The following is a 19,651-nucleotide window of genomic DNA, read 5'->3' as shown; positions in this document are numbered from 1 at the left end:
CAGAACAATTTATGAGTTCCTGTCCAATTAAATTCTTAGGTAAAATGTTCCCATTTGATTCAGATTATTTTCAAACATAAAATTTGTGATAAGCATCAAAGGTAGAAATTGGCAAGCACATGCCCATCTCTCACATGGTAGCACCTGGTAGATTATTGAGTTATTTGTTGACCTTAGTGGTGGCACAAACGAAAAAATCATCAATCCCACCCGGGAAATGTGGAAAGGATGGGACCCTTAGTGTTTTAAAGAAAGAAAAACAGGAGCAGTGAGCCCTAAATTGTAAATGTTTCCACAATATTCCCCATGTAAGATACAGATAGAAAATTGATTCACTTTGATAGTAAGATCTTAACGTGTATCTAACCTCCCCCCTACTTAGAAAATTTGTTTTCTACAGAAAACCGCAGTTTTTTCTTACCATTGTGTATGAAGAGGATGTAAAACAAATAAATGAAAATAAACCCCAGGTTATTCCAAACCAAAGTAACCATTTTGCATCTTTCTCAAATACTAAATACTTGGTGAATCTAGGTGCATACATATATTTTGGTACTGAGACATAAAAAACTGTTGGAATTGGTGATTATCAATGTACCTACCTATTGTATTTTTCTTGTCCTATAATATCTCCACAGATTCTATTATTTGGTCAGAATCAAGACTGAAAGCTGTTTCACAACAAAGTTTAGAAATGAAAATTCCATGGAGATGTTGAGAACACAAAGCTGTGGAGTCCTATTGGTTTAAATTAATTATATGCTCCTATCATATCTACCTTTAAGTAAGTTGTATTTTATTCCAGTAATGTATTTTTTTGACAATTAGATTTTTATTGATACACTGGTTTAATGCGATTTGTCTTTATGTATTAACCACCATATACCTAGCTTTTCCCATTAGAAGCTTAAAGGAACGTAAAAGATCATATACTTTTTCAGGAGAAAACATTTTAAACAAATGTGGATAGAAAACAAACTATGTAAATAATAAGTTGTATTTAAGATAAAATATTAAGATGAATCTGATCAAATAATAATTCCTGATACCGGAAATTAAGTGCTGGGCAACGAAAGGAAGAAATATTAACATTATCTAGAATCATCATGGAAGCCATAGCAATTGAGGAGAAAGGAATTGAGATGCCCCTTGAAGTTTGAGCAGGATCTGTAGTTTTAAGAGAATTGTCTTAATCCTGGAAGGAGTATTTCCTTCAATGGATTCCTTGGGAGCCTATTCTAAAAGACTTTTAATTGAGACCCTTTATATAATGCAATATTCCCCAAAGTGCATTTAGGTAATGGATTTTACATAAAAGTAGCACTCTCTAGTCAAATTTTGGAAATGATTTTTAGTGTTAAGCTTTTTTTTTTAAAGCTGTATGTGTTTATACATCCTTTAATATACTTGTATAAATTGTAAATCTCTGAAAGAAAATTTATCTGACTCCAGAACTCAGAATCCTCCCTCTTTTTATTTTTCTTTTTATATTTCTCCTCCTCCTCATCTTTCTTCATCTTCTGTGCCGTCATCATCTTTTTCTGTAGCATTGATGAGGATTAGGATTACTTGGGACAAACTTTAGAAAATACTGCTTTAAAGCATTGTATATGTACATACCGGAAAGAAAATGTTCATTGGGATAAAACAAGTCTCTAATTGGAGAGTAAAAATATAAAAATATAATATCCAAGTTAGTTATTAACTAGCCTGCCTTGTCTCCACTTACCTTCCTAGTGGGTAGGAAACAACGAAGGTAAATACAACCATAAATGCCTGGGTATTTTTTTTTCAAGCATTTGGTACACAGTATAGGCTGAATACTGTTTTGAGTGTGAATTTTCTCTAAAATTCAAACATATCATAAACAAATGAAAATCAAGGAAGAAAATTTTAATAACTTATTGCAAGCATTTAAAAATATTGTTCTTTATTTTGCCATAATCTCGGAATTCTTTTCAACACTTGTTAGGGATGTTTTAGACAGGCTTCAAGGAACACTTTCAAGGACAGTTTGAAGAGTTTGCCTTAGAAACTTAAAATTCCCTCATTTCTACAGCTGATGGTTTACCGACAATACCAGTTCATCAGAGTGAAGGTGTACCACACAGTTGACCATGTTTTATGGTGGAAGGAAGCATAGCTTACTTGGAAAAGTCCATCTGAAGAAAGAGCTTGGTGAAGAATCATTTGCTCCTGAAAGTGTTAGCCCCCTTTTCTGGAGTTAATAATGAAAACCAAACAAAAACATACTTGATTCAAAGCCCTATTAATGGAGCAGTCAGTGAATTCTGTACAACTGTCTGTACAATTCTACACAGCTACCTGCACCAGTGAGGGTGAAACGCCATAGGATTTAGGGAGAGGGAGAAAGAGAGGCAGGGACACAAACCTGAACCGAGAGGAAAGTCTTAACACCACACACTGGCACCAGAGCCTCATCTGAAGCTCAAAGCCGGTCAGCACTTTACCAGGTGGTAATGAAAGCGTAAAAGAGCAGTAAGGCTGTGAGTTAAGCAAAGTGGTGGCTGCTGAAGGACTGTGGCCTGGCTAGAATAGGTTTTTCATTTCCCTTTATAAGTAAGCAAAGACTATTGGCAGACTTTTCTAAACTGGATGTGGTATATACAAAAGCTTCTTTTAATAGACTAAAATTTAACATAGAAAGCAAAGTTCCTGTTCTTATATAGTTTTGGGTCCTGGTTTCATGCACATTCTGAGTAATAAGGTATTAAAAGTCACATATTCAATGGCAGTGAGAGATCAAATAGTGGTACAGTATTAAAATCTTGTTTTAAAAGGCATTAAGTGAATCTGACAGTGTTATTACATAGGCCATTTATTATCAAAGGAGGAATGTTATCCAAACTAAGCAACGTTTGTAATACTGTATGAAAATATTTGTATATAATACAGATACAGTGTCAAAATTAAATATACACATTTCATTAATTAAAAGGTCAACATATATTATTCTGTTAAAAATATACTTCCCAAATTGCAAACTCATTTAGACAAATTTTATTACATATAAATGACCAAAATAACTCAGTATTATGGTTTAGCATCCTTAGAACAGGTGAGTTTCTATTTTGTGAAACTATTCTTTATGGTCATCTTAAAACATTTGCTATACCATCTAGTGAAGGCACTGTGTTATACATTCATGTATGATTACATGTCTTAATCTCTCTCTTAAATCTCTTGTACTCCTTCATACTGCTGCTGCTTTAAGGTATATGACTCCTCCTCTCATGGACATTACCCACATCTCACTGTTAATTCTGAAACATTTTCAGCACAGAGACACCAATTTCCACTCTCATTGTAGGATGCTGATGCATAAAATTAATTTGATAATAAAGCAATGTTATTTTTTAATCCTTGCAACCTTTATATACTTCACAGATTTTATCTCTTCTTCTGAAATTTTAAAACAGGTTTAAAAGGTATTATTGCAACTAATAGTTTACATGGATTATCTTACAAAAATCACAGAATTAATACTGATTGATTATGTCCAAAAACATATAAAATAGTTTGTTGATTGCAGCATTTGGTTTCCACTGTCTGCGTCCTTCTAGTTCTAGTTCTATTGTATGAATTTCTCAGCTGCTGTAATCCACTTTTACCAGGAGGCATTCTGTCACTTCTAGGGTATTCTACCCCCAAAAACTGTATGAGCAAATAGATTCTTGGAAGATACAACTAAAGTCATATGTCTTTATATTGCCACTCCATATTTTTCAATGTTCTTTAGAGCCCCTCAAAATTTTATTCCAACAAGTTTTTATCTTTTGTAGTAGTATCCCTAGGAAACACAAGCTCTTCTGTTTTCTCTGTTCCTTTAAAGATTTGCTGTCTTCCTAGAAAAATAAATTTAAAAAGTTTCAAATTTACATTAAAAAAACACCTTTTAAAATATTCAATTATTAATTTCCATCCTATTAGGTTATGCTGAAAGTTTGGTGTAATTGAAAAGGGAGAATCTTGAATGATATTTTTTGAACTATGATTTCTAACTATACTTGTGATAATTGATGTGGAGGAAATTCAAGATTGTTGTGGCTTAAGATTTAGGATCAAAGAGCTACATCAGGTGGCTGCCATTTTCACCACTGCAACAGTGTACATGCTATTGAAATTCTGCTGAAATTTACATGGAAAAGATATTTGTAGATTACTCAATCGTCTTGTTTAATATAGAAAAAAGTGTATTTTTTTGTGGAAGGAAGAATTAACACTGAAAACATTCAGGGTATTTTGGCAAAGTTGATTGATGATGATCTACCTGATTGAGCTTGTGCCCTAAGGTCCACCCTGACAATCTGGTTGGTTTTCACTAGAGTATAGAAGACACGTGCCTCAAAACTAGTTTTCAGGCCCTGATGAAAATCTCACAAAAGGCTACCTGTACAACCTACAGAGAGTGGAGAAAGAAATACTTCACACGGAATAGATACATAAGGGAGCAGCTCTGTATACACTTGATCACATTCCAGTAAACCCCTGGAAGGGGGATTCATGGAGGGTAGCGTAATTCATCTTTTGGATAACAACCAATTATTGAGTGTTTTCTAGGTCACGTATTGTGTTCCATGCTTTACATACATTATTTCATTTTATCTACTTAATGACTTTATGAAGTTGATGATTTTGCCTCCATTCACAGATGAGGGAACTGAGCTGCAAGAGGATAAATAAGCTACCATAGTCATGTAAGTATAATACCTGTGGTTTAAGCTCATCTGTCCTATTATTAGTTTAGCCACAAATTGGGATCTCTCTTTGTTATATATTTAGTAACACTAACACATAGCCTTTCAATAATACACTTAAAAGATTAAATAGATTTCAAAGAAAAATATGAAGGAGAATTTCTCATATTCATTTTATTGAGGGTCTAGGACATCTTCACAAAATACAAACTGAAATTCATAGGACTAAGCAGTTTTGAAATGCATAGATGTGAAAATTTAAGTGACATTTCCTAGGACACCAAGATTGAGCATTCATTAAAAAGACAAATGCAAAAAAACATGATTTTACCTCTGTAATCCTGGGAACACAGATGTATCTCCCTTCTCTAAGCTTTGTTTCCAAATTTTCTTAGCCAGAATCCCTCAATGTATTTATATTGCTCGTGTTCATTTCCACTCTTCCAGTTCAGTTGGAACTCCTATGATTTCCTGAGTCCCAGAGCATGCAACTCCCCCTCCTTCTTTAAGAGAAATAAGGGATTTCCATGCTCCCATATATCTATTGGTGGAATAACATTATAATAGTAACAGAAATGTGAAATAACGGAAATAACCCATCATTGCTATGAATCAACTGTCTTCGTTTTCCATGTCCCACTCTAGTTAATATTTACATCATTTTTAAGTTTTGTATTAAGCTTTTACTTAAATTCTAGTATAGTTAATATACAGTGTTAAATTAGTTTCAGATGTACGATATAGTAATTCGACACTTCCACACATCGCTATGTGCTCATCACAAGTGCACTCCTTAATCTCCATCACCTATTTAACTCATCCTCACACCCATCTCCCCTCTGGTAACCATGTTTCTTCTCTATAGTTAAGAGCGCTTCTTGGTTTGCCTCTCTCTTTCTCTCTCTTTTTTTCCCTGATGCACATTTGTTTTGTTTCTTAAATTCTTTCCTGCTTTGTTGAAGATTCGTTGACCATATAATTGTGGGTCCATTTCTGGGCTTTCTATTCTGTTCCATTGATCTCTGTGTCTGTTTTTGTGCCAGTACCATACTGTCTTTGATGATTACAGCTTTGTAATACAGCTTGAAGTTTGGAACTGTGATGTCTCTGCTTTGGTTTTCTTTTTCAAGATTGCTTTGGCTCTTCAGGGTCTCTTCTGGTTCCATACAAATTTTAGAATTGTTTGTTCTAGCTCTGTGAAAAATGCTGGTGGCACTTTGATAGGGATTGCATTCAATGTGTAGATTGCTTTGGGTAGTATTGACATTTTAACAATATTTGCTCTTCCAATCCACGAGCATGAAATACTTTTTTCATTTCTTTGTGTCTTCAATTTCTTTCAAAAGTGCTCTATAGTTTTCAGAGTACAGATCTTTTGCCTCTTTGGTTAGGCTTATTCCTAGGTATCTTACAGTTTGGTGCAATTCCAAGTGGGTTCGATTTCTTGATTTCTCCATCTGCTGCTTCATTATTGGTGTATAGAAACGCAACAGTTCTGTATGTTGGTCTTATATCTTGCAACTTTGTTGAATTTGTGTGTCAGTTCTAGAAATTTTGGGGTGGAGTCCTTTGGGCTTTCTACATAGAGTTATCATGTCATCTGCGAAGACCGAATGTTTGACTTCTTCCTTGTCAATTTCAATGCCTTTTATTTCTTTTTGTTGTCTGACTGCTGAGGCTAGGACTTCCAGTACTATACTGAACAACAGTGGTGAGGGTGGACATCTTCGCCGTGTTCCTCACCTTATACGAAAGGCTTTCAGTTTTTCCCCACTGAAGATGATATTAGCTGTGGGGCTTTCATATATGGCCTTTAGGTGCTGAGGAATGTTCCTTCTATCCCTGCTTTCTGGAGGGTTTTTATCAAGAAAGGATGCTATATTTTGTCAAATGCTTTTTTCTGCATCTCCTGAGAGGGTAATATGATTTTTATCCTTTCTTTTATTAACGTAGTGTATCATGTTGATTGATTTGTGAATATTGAACCACCCCTGCAGCCCAGGAATAAATCCCACTTGATTATGGTGAATCATTCTTTTATGATACTGTTGGATTTGATTTGCTAGTGTCTTTTTGATAATTTTTGCATTCATGTGCATCAAGGATATTGGTCTGAAATTCTATTTAGTTGGGTCTTTGTCTTGTTTTGGAATCAAAGTAATGCTGGCTTAATAGAATTAGTTTGAAAGTTTTCCTTCTATTCCTATTTTTTGGAACACTCTCAGAAGAATGAGTATTAACTCTTCTTTAAATGTTTGGTAGAATTCGCCTGGGAAGCCATCTGGACCTGGACCCTTGTAGTTGGGAGATTTTTTATTACTGATTGAATTTCTTCACTGGTTATGGGTCTGTTAAAATTTCCTATTTCGTCCTGATTCAGTTTTGGTAGTTTATATGTTTCTAGGAATTTGTCCATTTCTTCCAGATTGCCCAGTTTGTTGGCATATAATTGCTTATATTATTCTCTTACAATTCTCTGTATTTCTGCAGTGTTGGTTGTGATCTCACCTCTTCAATTCATGATTTTATTTATTTGGGTCCTTTCTCTTTTCTTTTGTTAAGTCCAACTAGGGGGTTATCAATTTTGCTCACTCTTTAAAAGAACCAGTTCTGGGTTTCTTTGATCTATTCTTTTTTTAAATTTCTGTGTCATTTATTTCTGTACTAATTATTTTATTTTATTTTATTTTATTTTATTTTATTTCCCTTCTTCTGCTAGGTTTGGGTTTTAATTGCTGTTCTTTATCCAGCTCCTTTAGGTATAAGGTTAGGTTGTGTATTTGAGACTTTTCTTGCATCTTAAGGAGACCTGTATTGTTACATACTTCATTCTTAGACTGCCTTTGCTGCATCCCAAAGGTTTTGGGCTGTTGTGTTTTCATTTTCATTTGCTTCCATGTATTTTTTTAATTTCTTCTTTGATTTCCTGGTTAACCCATTCATTCTTCAGTAGGATGTTCTGTAACCTCGTCTTTCCAAATTTTTTCTTGTGATTGACTTCAAGTTTCATGGTGTTGTGGTCTTAAAATATGTGTGGTATGATCCCAATCTTTTTGTACTGCCTGAGGCCTGATTTCTGACCCAGTATGTGATCCCTTCTGGAGAATGTTCCATGTGCACTCAGAAAGAATGTGTATTCTGCTGCTTTTGGATGCAATGCTCTGAATATATCTGTTAAGTCTATCTGGTCCAGTGTATCATTCAAAGCCATTGTTTCCTTGCTGATCTGCTTAGATGATTTGTCCATTGTTGTAAGTGGGGTGTTAAAGTTTCCTACTATTATTGTATTATCATCAATGAGTTCTTTAAGTTTGTTACTATTGTTTTTCTTTTTATTACTAATTTTATTTTTTTCATTTACATCCAAATTAGTTAGCATGTAGTGCCACAATGATTTCAGGAGTAGATTCCTTATTGCCCCTTACCCATTTAGCCCATCCCCCCTCCCACAACCCCTCAAGTAACCCTCTGTTTGTTCTCCATATTTGAGTCTCTTATGTTTTGTCCCCCTCCCTGTTTTTATATTATTTTTGCTTCCCTTCCCTTATGGTCATCTGTTCTGTGTCTTAAAGTCCTCATATGAGTGAAGTCATATGATACTTGTCTTTCTCTGACTAATTTCGCTTAGCATAATACCCTCCTGTTCCATCCACATAGTTGCAAATGGCAAGATTTCATTCTTTTTGATTGGCGAGTAATACTCCATTGTATGTATATACCACACCTTCTTTATCCATTCATCCATCGATGGACATTTGGGCTCTTTCCATACTTTGGCTATTGTTGATAGTGCTTCTATAAATATTGGGGTGCATGTGTCCCTTTGAAACAGCATCCCTGTATCCCTTGGATAAATACCTAGTAGTGCAATTGCTGGGCCATAGGGTAGTTCTATTTTTAGTTTTTTTTTTATGAACCTCCATACTGTTTTCCAGAGTGGTTGCACCAGCTTCCATTCCCACCAACAATGCAAAAGAGATCCTCTTTCTCCACATCTTCGCCAACATCTGTTGTTGCCTAAGTTGTTAATGTTAGCCATTCTGACAGGTGTGAGGTGGTATCTCATTGTGGTTTTGATTTGTATTTCCCTGATGATGAGTGATGTTGAGCACTTTTTCATGTGTCAGTTGGCCATCTGGATGTCTTCTTTGGAGAAGTGTCTATTCACTTTAAGTTCTTTAAGTTTATTATTAACTGATTTATATATTTAGGTGGCTCCACACTGGGGGCATAAGTATTTACAACTGTTAGATCTTTTTGATGGATAGATGCCTTTATTATGATAGAGTGCCCTTCTTCATCTCTTATTTCAGCCTTTGGTTTAAAATCTAGTTTTTCTGGGGGTGCCTGGGTGACTCAGTCAGTTAAGTGTCCACCTCTTAGTTTCAGTTCAGGTCATGATCTCGTGGTTTCATGAGTTCAAGCCCTCCATGGGACTCTGTGCTGACAGTATGGAGCCTGCTTGGGATTCTCTGTCTCCCTCCCTCTGCCCCTCCTCACTCACACTGTCTGTCTTTATTTATTTATAAATAAACTATTTAAAAAATAAAATGAAATAAATAAAATAAAATAAAATAATAAAATAAAATAAAATAATAAAGTCTAGTTTGTCTGAGATAAGTATGGCTACTCCAGCTTTCTTTTGATGCCCATTAGCATGATAAATGGTTCTCCATATCCTCATTCTCCATGTTGAGGTGTCTTGGGCTAAAATCAGTCTTTTGTAAGCAGCATATCAAGGAGTTTTTTGGTTTTTTGGGTTTTTTTGCCCATTCTGATACCCTATGTCTTTTGATTGGAGCGTTTAGTCCATTTCCATTTAGAGTAATTATTGATAGATATGAATTTAGTGCCATTGTATTACCTGTAAAGTCACTCTTCCTGTAGATTGTCTCTTTTCCTTTCTAGTTTTTGTTGCGTTTGGTATCTCTTTCCTGCTCATAGGGCCCCCTTTAAAAATCCTCACAGAGATGATTTAGTGTTCACCAACTCCTTTAGTTTTTTTGCCTGTCTTAGAAACTCTATTTCTCCTTTTCTGAGTGACAGTCTTGCCAGTTAAAGGTTCTTGGCTGCATAGTTTTCCCATTTAGTATGTTGAATTTATCATGCCACTTCCTTCTGGCCTGCCAAGTTTCTGTGGATATGTCTGCTGCTAACCTTATGTGTCTACCTTTGTAGGTTCAGGACCTTTTGTCCCTAGCTACTTTCAGAATTTTCTCTTTACCTTTGTATTTTGCGAGTTTCACTATGATATATCATGGTGTTGACCTGCTTTTGTTGATTTTGATGAGAGTTCTCTGTGCCTCTTGAACTTGAATGCCTGTTTCCTTCCCCAGATTATGGAAGTTCTCAGCTATAATTTGTTCGCATAAACCTTCTGCCCCTTTTTCTCTGCTCTTCTTCTTGGACTCTTATGATATGGATATTATTGCACTTTATGGAATCACTGAGTTCCCTAAGTCTTTATTTGTGACCTAATAGTTTTCCTCTTCTTTTCAGCTTTATTATTTTCCATAATTTTATCTTCTATATCACCTATTCATTCCTTTGATTCTTCTATCCCCATTGTGATTACATTCAGTTGGTTTTGCCTTTCAGTTAAAACATTTTTTATTTCAGCCTAACTAGTTTTTAGGTCTTTTATCTCGGCAGCAAGCGTTTCTCTGGTGTCTTCTATGCTTTTTTCATGCCCAGTTAGTATTCTTATGACTGTTGTTCAATATTCTTGTTCAGATATTGCTTATATCTGTTTTGAGCAAATCCCTGGCTGTGGTTACATCTTGATCTTTCTTTTGGGGAGAATTCCTCCATCTTGTCATTTGTCTAAGTTTCTGTCTTTTCCATGTTATGAAAGCTTGTTGTTTCCTGCTCCTGAGAGTAGTGCTATATTAAGAAGGGATCATACATTGTCCAGGACCTGGTGCTTTAGGAAGTGTTTCTGGTGTATGCTGTGTGCAGTCTCTACTTTTGTGATTTGGCTGCTCTTTCCCCAGGTCAGTCCTCTGCAGAGTTCCCCCTTGTTTGCAATGGGGAGTGTTTGGCCCTTTATAAATAGGTGTATTTGATTTGTTTGTTAAAATAAGCCTGAGTTTTAAAAAAAATCCTACTCCAAAAAAAGAGAAAAAGAAAAGGAACAAAAACAAACAAACAACCAAAAAACGTTATGCCTGATTCCAATGAGAAAGAAAGAAAGAAAGAAAGACCTGATCCAAAAATGGGAAAAGGAAAAAAACCCAAACAAACAAACAAAAATTATAAGCCTAACTAAAAAAAAAAAAGGCCAGTCCTATTTCCACCAGAACCGAAGCAGAAACTTTGGAGCACTCTATGATCAGTAGACCTGCTGCATGCGGGGTGTCTGTGTTGGTCCTCTGGGGAAGAGACCTGCCGTGCTTGCTCACAGACCTGTCCTAATAAAGATGCCCCTGCAGGATACAGGGGGGCAGGTTTTGGTGTAAGTGGCTCCAGCCTCCACTGGTGGTGCTGTATTGCTCACTGAAGCTTGTTATGTGGCAAACACTTTTTAAAGCATATTATATAATCATATTTAATTCTCATATAACAGAGGTAGCTACTTCTATTAGTCTTAATGCAGAACTGAGGAAACAGGGATTCAAAGAAGTAACTTTTTAAAGCTCATGCCATCAGTCAATAGTACAGTTGAGATGTGAATCCAGAGTCTGACTCCAGAGGCTTCACTACTGGAATAGAAGGGAGATAGAAACTACACTTGAATCAGCAGCTAGACAAGGCAGTAATCACTTCCTACATTGGTTGCCACTGAGTCAGCTGAAAGAGGTTTGTCTGGAGAGCATGCCTCGTGTTTAGGGTATGCAGCAATCTCAAGGGTAAGATATTTCCTACCCCATACCTACTTCCCTTCCCCTTCTGGACATATTCAGTCTGAATTACAAATGTCCTTTTCAGTCTATCCAGAATGCATTCTCTTTCTAATTTAATGTTGAATATAATCTGAACTCAATCACTACATTGACCCTCAAAATGGGATTCTGAAAAAGGCAAAGAGGTTCTTTAGGTGTGGATCAGAGCAAGATATTCAGACAGATAGGAGTTTGAATCCCAATTTGTTCTTTTACTAGTTGTATATCCCTGGGGAAATTAAATATTTTGAAGCTCAGTGTCCTCATCTCTATAATGGCAATACGACCACCTCTCCTAGGGTTATAGAGAGGGCTAGATACGTAGTGCTTAATAAATGATAGTACTCCTACTTGACTTACTAGGCATATCAATTCTGAAGGCATCACACCTAGCAAAGGATGGGGTGTGCTTTATTGAGGGGTAAGTTCTAGGAAATAATGCCACAATGCACAGTCTGGGCTGGGCTTTCTCTTTGCACTTGTCAGTTCAGGTTCTCTCTCCAACTGGGGAACCTTTTGGACTCCTGCTGCTCTCTCTCCAACTGGGGAGCCTTTTGGACTCCTGCTGCATACAGGGCTAGGCTCCTGGGGAAGTGTTCAGAGTCCTCACTTTGACTTCAGGTCTAAGCCATGTTCTTCAATCCAGCTTCTCTGGCAATAAAGCCCCACTTTTAATTCATATCTGCCTTCTGTGTCTATTTCCCAATTCATTCACAGAATTTGGCCGTAAAATCGGTCTACAGTTGAGGCAGGGTGGTGGTATGAGAGATCATAGCGTCAAACCACACCACCTAAATTGAACCCCAGATGTACCTCATACCAATCTGTGACCTTGGGAATGTTTCTAACTTTTTCTGTGTTGTAGTTTCTTAATGGTACATACTTGCAGGATTTTTGTAAAGTCTGAGGTAATATATATATAATACCTAGAGCAGTGCCTGGTACTCTCTTAACACCAGATAAGGGTTGTTAAAAATAACATATCTGGAGAATTTGTGTCAGAGTAAAGAACAAATAAGAATCCTACTTCCAAGCCCCATCTTTGCTGACCCCAATCAAGCTCTGCCACCATGAACCACAGAACTGATTATTTCACTGCTATTTGTGTCTCCTTTCCAAGACCTCCCCACCCTTGGTAGCTATTTTGAAATGTCTCTTAACTCCATCGCAATCACTCAGGGGATCCACTTTAAAAGTTGAATTCCCATGGCATTCCCATGTCCAGCACTATGTTAATGCCTGTGAGATATGAAAAACTAATATAGAAGGGTATACTAACCGGGACAAAAGTAGAATTTTAATCAACATGAAAATAAAGTTAGCATTAATTTATTAAATCCTGACCATAAATTTTAATAAGCTTTATCCATCGGAAGCAAAATGAATTAAATAACAATAAAAGCTTATAACATGCTTGACTCATGAAGGAAATTCACTGTAGCTAAATTCAAAATTTAACATTTTGCCTTATAATTTCAAGAAAAAGGTGGGCTGTATCAGGTTAGTTAACTTTGTAAGAATTTAATTTAATTTCAAGATAGAAATTATTTGTGTATTTTCTTCTACAATTAGTTGATTTTGGAACATGGTATTCCATGCAACATTCAACACATGAGAGAAGGAATTGCAAATATATAGCATACCTCTAACCCTTACTGCTTCCTAAGCCAAGAGTTGATATCACCAGTTTTGTCTGCAGACTTCTCAGTTCAGCCCTGATTTGAGACTTTATGTTCAACATAACTTTTCCAACAACAGTCACTATTAAGCAACTGGATGTATAAGCAATAAGAAGCCTATCTGCCATTCCTCCATTAGACAGTGCTTTGAAATCACTCTAAATAAGGACTAAAAGGCAGTCGCCTGGAGTATATGCCTTCACAAGATGTAAGCTTGGCCTTGATGGATGCATAGAACAGGATAGTCCAAAGTTATAGAAAAAAGGACAGTAGAAATTCCACATAAAGGACTAACATAAGTAAGGGGAAAAAGTTGGAAATAAGCTTGGTAAATCCAGGACACCAAGAGGAGACTGGCTTGCATCAGGTAGATAATGTAATGATAAATGAAGTTCAAATTCCATTGTTTTTATTTTCATCACTGTCAATAGGGCTCAAAGATAATTTTACCATCTCACCTTCTGTGGGCAACTACTAGTATTAAAAAATAGAAACACACATGACCCTTTCCCTATCATGAAAATGTTAAAAATTTCTTTTTAAAAAAGCAAGAAACTTTTTGGCTTTCTCTCACAGCTGGTAAAATTCCTCAAGGGGGGGGCAATGGTAATAATATATTTGTTGAAACTTTTTTTAGTACTAAGCACTTTACATGAATTATGCCATTTAATCCTTTCAACCTCCTATAAGATACTATTTTTTTCTCCATTTGCACATGAAGAAACAGTTGCCTAGTGTCAAGATAGTGTCTTCCAAATTTTGTTTTGCTGTTTATATTTCATAACCACTAGCAGACAAGTAGGGGAAAATTAGCCCTATATATTTATCAAAATTATTTTAAAAAATAAAAAAAATTGTTGGACATATATATATGTCCAGTTTTAACACGTAAAGATATTTGTTAAATACATTAGATGATCTCTTTTATTGGCTATGAGTTCTTATAAATGTGTACATATACGGATTAAAATTATTAATGTGTTTTAGAGGTAAAAATTTATCACATTAGCCTCTTGGAAAGTTATTATAGCAATGAAGTATGCAGTCATTTATTTTTATTCTTCTTTCATAAACTATTTGCCCAGCTAAGAATTGGTAAGACTTTCCTCTACTAGAGTTGAGTAAATGTACTTAAACCTCAGGTAATAATAAGCACTTAGAATTCTAAGATAATAGATACATCCATAAGAGAATTATAGCATCCTATCAGAGGACTAGTTTGTATTTCTGTTCAAAGTAAATAACTTACCTTGGGGGTACAGTTCAACAACTGTAACATGCCCTGTGAAACTCTTGATAAGTGGAGATTGAATTCCTCACTGTTATTCACTTTGACAAAGTGCTTCAACTTGTGAGCAGCACGATATAAAAACACAGCTTCCTATTATAGAAAAAAAATCAGAAGGGTTGTGGTTCAAATAAAATATGAAGAAATGATAAACTTTCATAAGGAGCCTAAAGCCAGAGCTGTGCTGCCAAATAATGCCTCACCTCCACCCCAGATTTCCATTCCAGTTAATCACATGACTGACAAATAACTAGACTAAAACTGTGTAGCTCCTAAGTGACAGTCTGAAGTCCCTAGAATTTGGTTTAATGATTATTTGACTTTTTAAAGTCTCCTTTCTTTATAATATACATTTATGATCTCATCACTTATGAGTGAGTATATAATAAGATTATTCAATTTTAAATGAGATAACCAAAGGAGAGGGCTTCTGGAGGCAACAGTAATGAAAGGTATGTGATTTCTCTTATTATTTTTGTACCTTTTGAGCTATGGATGAATAGCTGGCAATAAGAAAATCAAGGTCCATATTCACTTCAAACAAGTCTTTCAAATATTTAAAGAAATTAAAATTAAAAGAATTTATGAATACACTATGAGATACTATGAGGTTAACTTGGTTACTGTGAAATTAAAAAAGACTTGAATATCATACTGGTTTCTGTAGATGGAAATAACACATAATATTTTCTGTAGAAGGAAATGACACAGACTTTTGCTGTAAGGTTTGTAAGTTGTAATATTCCACCAACCAGAGGTAGTAGTTGTTTGAAGATAAACAAATATTGAAAGAAAAAATTTCAAAGTCCTAGAAGTAAATTATCGTCATGACATGTTTGTGAATATGCAAGCAATCACTCTAACAAATATTTTGCTGCAGAAGAATTTCAGAAATAAGGGATATGTATGTCTTTGAATTCAGCAGCTCTTCTAACATTTTCAAAGTGAAAATAGAAATGCTAAAATAGAAAAAAATTATTTACCAAATAAGCATAAGGATCTTTGTAAAATAATTATAAAAGAAGACCACAGTATAACTTAATAGGTCAATAGGAACTGTCTGGTGAGAAACAAAAGAATATGATATGAATATAAGCAATATAATTATCTCTAACAGACATACAAATAATATAAGCTTCTATAAAGTCAAATTTGAATGACATAAATTCCAAGTAATTATTATTACCTTATTATCATCACATGCATGTTTTTTAAAAACGTTAGGTTCATTATTCGGGCAATTGGTACGATTTTTTATCATGGTGTCCTGTAGAAAGTAATTATATAACAGTATGGTTAAATTGGGGACTTTTCTAATATGTAGCAATTTTTAAAACAACGTTATAAAACTTTGTCTTAATATATGCATTTTAAGGAAAATAACTTTAGCCTGGTTCAGCTGACTAGGCATAAAGAATAGTTTTCTGTAGTTGAAGAATAAACAAATATATATACAACCCCTCACATCTTTAGAGCTTCCCCCAGACTCCATAATTTAATCCCAGAAGTCACTGAGAGAATCTGGTTCATTTGGGGAAATAAAAGTAAGTACCTATTTCAGAAGTTATGTTATGTAGACAAAATACTATAAAATTTGAAATCATGAAGTTGAGATGCATTTAAGAGGTTTTCCAGTCCGGTTTCCTGCCACTACAACACAGCAACAAAAGAAACTTACATTAGAATAAAAGAAAACCTCTTGACACAGTGAAATTGATATTTATTCTACACAGCTTTTTTTAATAATCCAATTTGTCTGGGATGCTTGAGATAGAACTTTGCTAGAAACAATGGGATTGAATGTGTGTGTGTTGTAATGTAGGAGTACGGAGGCAGATAGTACATGTTCATTTTTCATTTCTAAGGAATGTAGTATTAAAATGTGGGGACTACTTGAATCAAGAATTTAGTTGAGGTATTAGGAAGAACTTCCTAAGGATTCAGATTCTCTTATGCACAGGATTGGACTATTCTGTCAAGCAAACCAGCAATTCCATGCTATGAGAGCTTCTAGAAAGACTTCAAGTAATCTTAGCCTACAGGTTGTCACCAAAGAAACAGGAGAAATGGAGTAATGGCAAACTTTAGTCATGGGCTTCTCTCAGAAAAGTGTGCATTACTCTAGTTACCCGTGAAAAGCATAAATGGTCTCTGGGTATATGTTGGCCTTAATAGTAGTATGTACTATCTGCTTTACCTGCAGGAATTAGTGTCTAAACATTCATTTAACCACTCAACACTTACTATCAGCCAAAGCGCAAGGTCCCTGCCCAGCCCTATGAGAAAAAGAGACTAAGAAAACACAGTCCCAGTTTCTTGTGCCATTTGATACAAAGGGCAGGTGCTGCATCCCTCGGACACTTTTATATCACTTTTTACCTTTGGAAAAGTATGCTTTTGTAAACAGAAAATTTGTTAGTGTCAACCACCCCCATTATACTGAAAATGTCTCAAGTGAAAATGGGTATATTTTCTATAACTCATGTCGCCATTATACACATTCTAGAAGAAGTAGTGAAGAATTGACATTTGCCTATTAAATCATTTTCCTATGGATATCCATTTAATTCCAAAAAACCCAATAAATCATACATATATTTCTCTTTGATAAAACACAGAGAATTTTTTTGTCATGACATTATTTTTAAAAAGCTATAGAAGAGACTCTATAGAGAACAAACAGGTTGCTGGAGGGGAGTTGGTGGGGGGATGGGCTAAATCGGTGATGGGTATTAAGGAGGGCACTTGTGATGAGCACTGGGTGTTATATGTAAGTGATGAATCACTAAATTCTACTCCTGAAACTAAAAGTACACTATATGTTAACTAACTGGAATTTAAAAAAGAACTTGAAGCATTTAAAAAAAAAGAAAAGAAGATAGGCAAATGTGTGGCTAATCTGTAATGTTTTCCAATTTACCAAAAATATACAAAATATACACAATTAGTACATAATTAGTACATTTATTGGATCATTTTAACAAATTGCATGGCGCATGAATATCTGAAAAGCCATTTGGTGAAGCCATTGCTCCCAGTATTAAAAAAAAAAAACAACTCATTGATATGTAGTCATATGTTGTTGTATGTATGTATAACATACAGAAAGGTAATGTTATGCCAGTTGATTTGTTTCTCAAGTGCTTGTTATAGTATATAAAGAAGTGACAATACACTTAAAAGGTTGACTTCTATAGAGGTAACAATTATTGACTCCAGTGCATTTTATGAATACATTAGCAGGTGCACATGAGTGCCAATTACAGTTGGCTTCTGAAATTGTTTTTATGCAAACTTGATGAGAAGGATGGCTCAGACTAAGGTCAATGGAATCACGGAGTTGAGAACCTTAGATATCCATCTCTTGACTTACTTTACTTGATTTATCAATAATAATTTCTTATAGGCATCATGACATATTCGAAGATTTCTTCATATTTATTATGAATAGGTAAAATCAAAAAAGAAAAGCCAAGATCACATTGACTTTGAACTGCAATATTTTCCAGTATGAAACATGTTATATAAATTGTTCTAAAAATACATAATGTCCTTTCAATTATAAACTGACATGTCTTTCAGTATAATTTTCTTCTTGGGAATTTTTCCTATTATGTTTGTAACAGTAGCTTTTTCAGAAACACTAATTGTATATAAAATGGATTTCATCTTTTCTTTTATATATTTATCTTTGATTTTTAAAAATCTCATTGTGTTTTTCCCCCATATCTTCCATATGCCTGTTCTAACACAGCACTTATTCCTTGTTCCATCTATCCTCCATTTTCCCCCTAAATCTAAAGAGCTCACCTTAATTTTCTCTATTTTCTCTTCTCTTACATTGTATTATTTTTAGATCTTTTTACTTTGGTTTCTTAGAAAATGTTGAGAAGAAAAATTTTGACATTTTCTACTGCTTTCATGGATAATTCATCTTTGATATGAATTCATTTTTCTCATCTATGTATTCATTTGCTTATTTATGTGTTTATTTGTTCATTTATTTTGGTAGTATCAATACATAGTCTTTTTATTGTCTGGTTATCTTTTGAAGTGATGCTAAAGTAAATTAGATGATTTTTCAGCCAGTATACAACTCTTCCCTCCACCTTATCAGAGGACGTATTAGTTTCCTAGGGCTATTGTAGAAAATTACCAAAAACTTGGTGGCTCAAAAAAACCAGAAATTTATTCTGTCACAATTCTGGAGGTCAGAAGTCCAAAAGGAAGGTATCAGAGATTCTAGGAGAGAATCCATTGTTTGCCTCTTCTTTCTTCTGTTGGCTACCAGCATGCTTTGGCGTTCCTTGGCTTGTGGCCACAAGGCTCTAGCCTCTGCCTGCAACTTCATCAGCTTCTTTTCTGTGTTTGTTAGATCTCCCCCTGTGTTTCTCTCTCTTCTTTTTCTTCCAAGTTTTTATTTAAATTCCAGTTAGTTAACATACAGTGTAATATTAGTTTCAGGTGTAGAATTTAGTGATTTAGCACTTAAATACAATACCTGTTGCTCATCACAACAAGTGCACTCCTTAATCCCCATCACCTATTTAACCATCTCCCCATCCACCTCCCCTCTGGTAACCATCAATTTGTTTTCTATAGTTATGTGTCTGTTTCTTGGTTTGCCTCTCTTTTCCCCAACAATGTTCATTTGTTTGGTTTCTTAAATTCCACATATGAGTGAAATCATATGGTATTTGTCTTTCTCTGCCTGATTTATTTTGCTTAGCATACTACTCTCTAGCTCCATCCATGTTATTGCAAATGGCAAGATTTCATTCTTTTTGATAGCTAAGAAATATTCTAGTGTGTGTGTGTGTGTGTGTGTGTGTGTGTACTATTTCTTATTTATCCATTCATCAGTCGATGACATCTGGGCTCTTTCCATAATTTCACTCTTGGCTATTGTTGATAGTGCTGCAATAAACGTCAGGGTTCATGTATCTCTTTGAATTAGTATTTTTGTATTCTTTGGGTAAATAACTAGTAGTGCAATTGCTGAATTGTAGGGCAGTTCTATTTTCAACTTTTTAAGGAAGCTCCATACTGTTTTCCAGATTGGCTGTACCAGTTTGCATTGGCACC

At 35.0% G+C, this 19,651-nt stretch overlaps 1 protein-coding gene across 3 annotated transcripts in view; it reads right to left on the bottom strand.

Moving 5' to 3' along the window:
• The window catches only part of IL7 (interleukin 7), a 95,145-nt gene that overhangs the window by 33,108 nt on the left and 42,386 nt on the right, over nucleotides 1–19,651 (bottom strand). Inside the window, exons 3-5 of one of the 3 annotated variants that reach the window (XM_049633634.1) lie at nucleotides 15,753–15,833; nucleotides 14,528–14,659; nucleotides 769–3,866 (exon numbers count right to left, since the gene is read on the bottom strand). In XM_049633634.1, coding sequence (XP_049489591.1) covers nucleotides 3,747–3,866; nucleotides 14,528–14,659; nucleotides 15,753–15,833 — 333 coding nt within the window. In that variant the 3' untranslated portion in view covers nucleotides 769–3,746. Of the gene's footprint in view, nucleotides 1–768; nucleotides 3,867–14,527; nucleotides 14,660–15,752; nucleotides 15,834–19,651 lie in introns of those variants that run through there. The other 2 variants (XM_049633635.1, XM_049633637.1) reach the window with 2 other exon arrangements.

Source organism: Panthera uncia, chromosome F2 (genome assembly GCF_023721935.1).
Source record: "Panthera uncia isolate 11264 chromosome F2, Puncia_PCG_1.0, whole genome shotgun sequence".
Lineage (NCBI taxonomy): Eukaryota > Metazoa > Chordata > Mammalia > Carnivora > Felidae > Panthera > Panthera uncia.
This window is presented reverse-complemented; position numbering and strand designations above follow the sequence as displayed.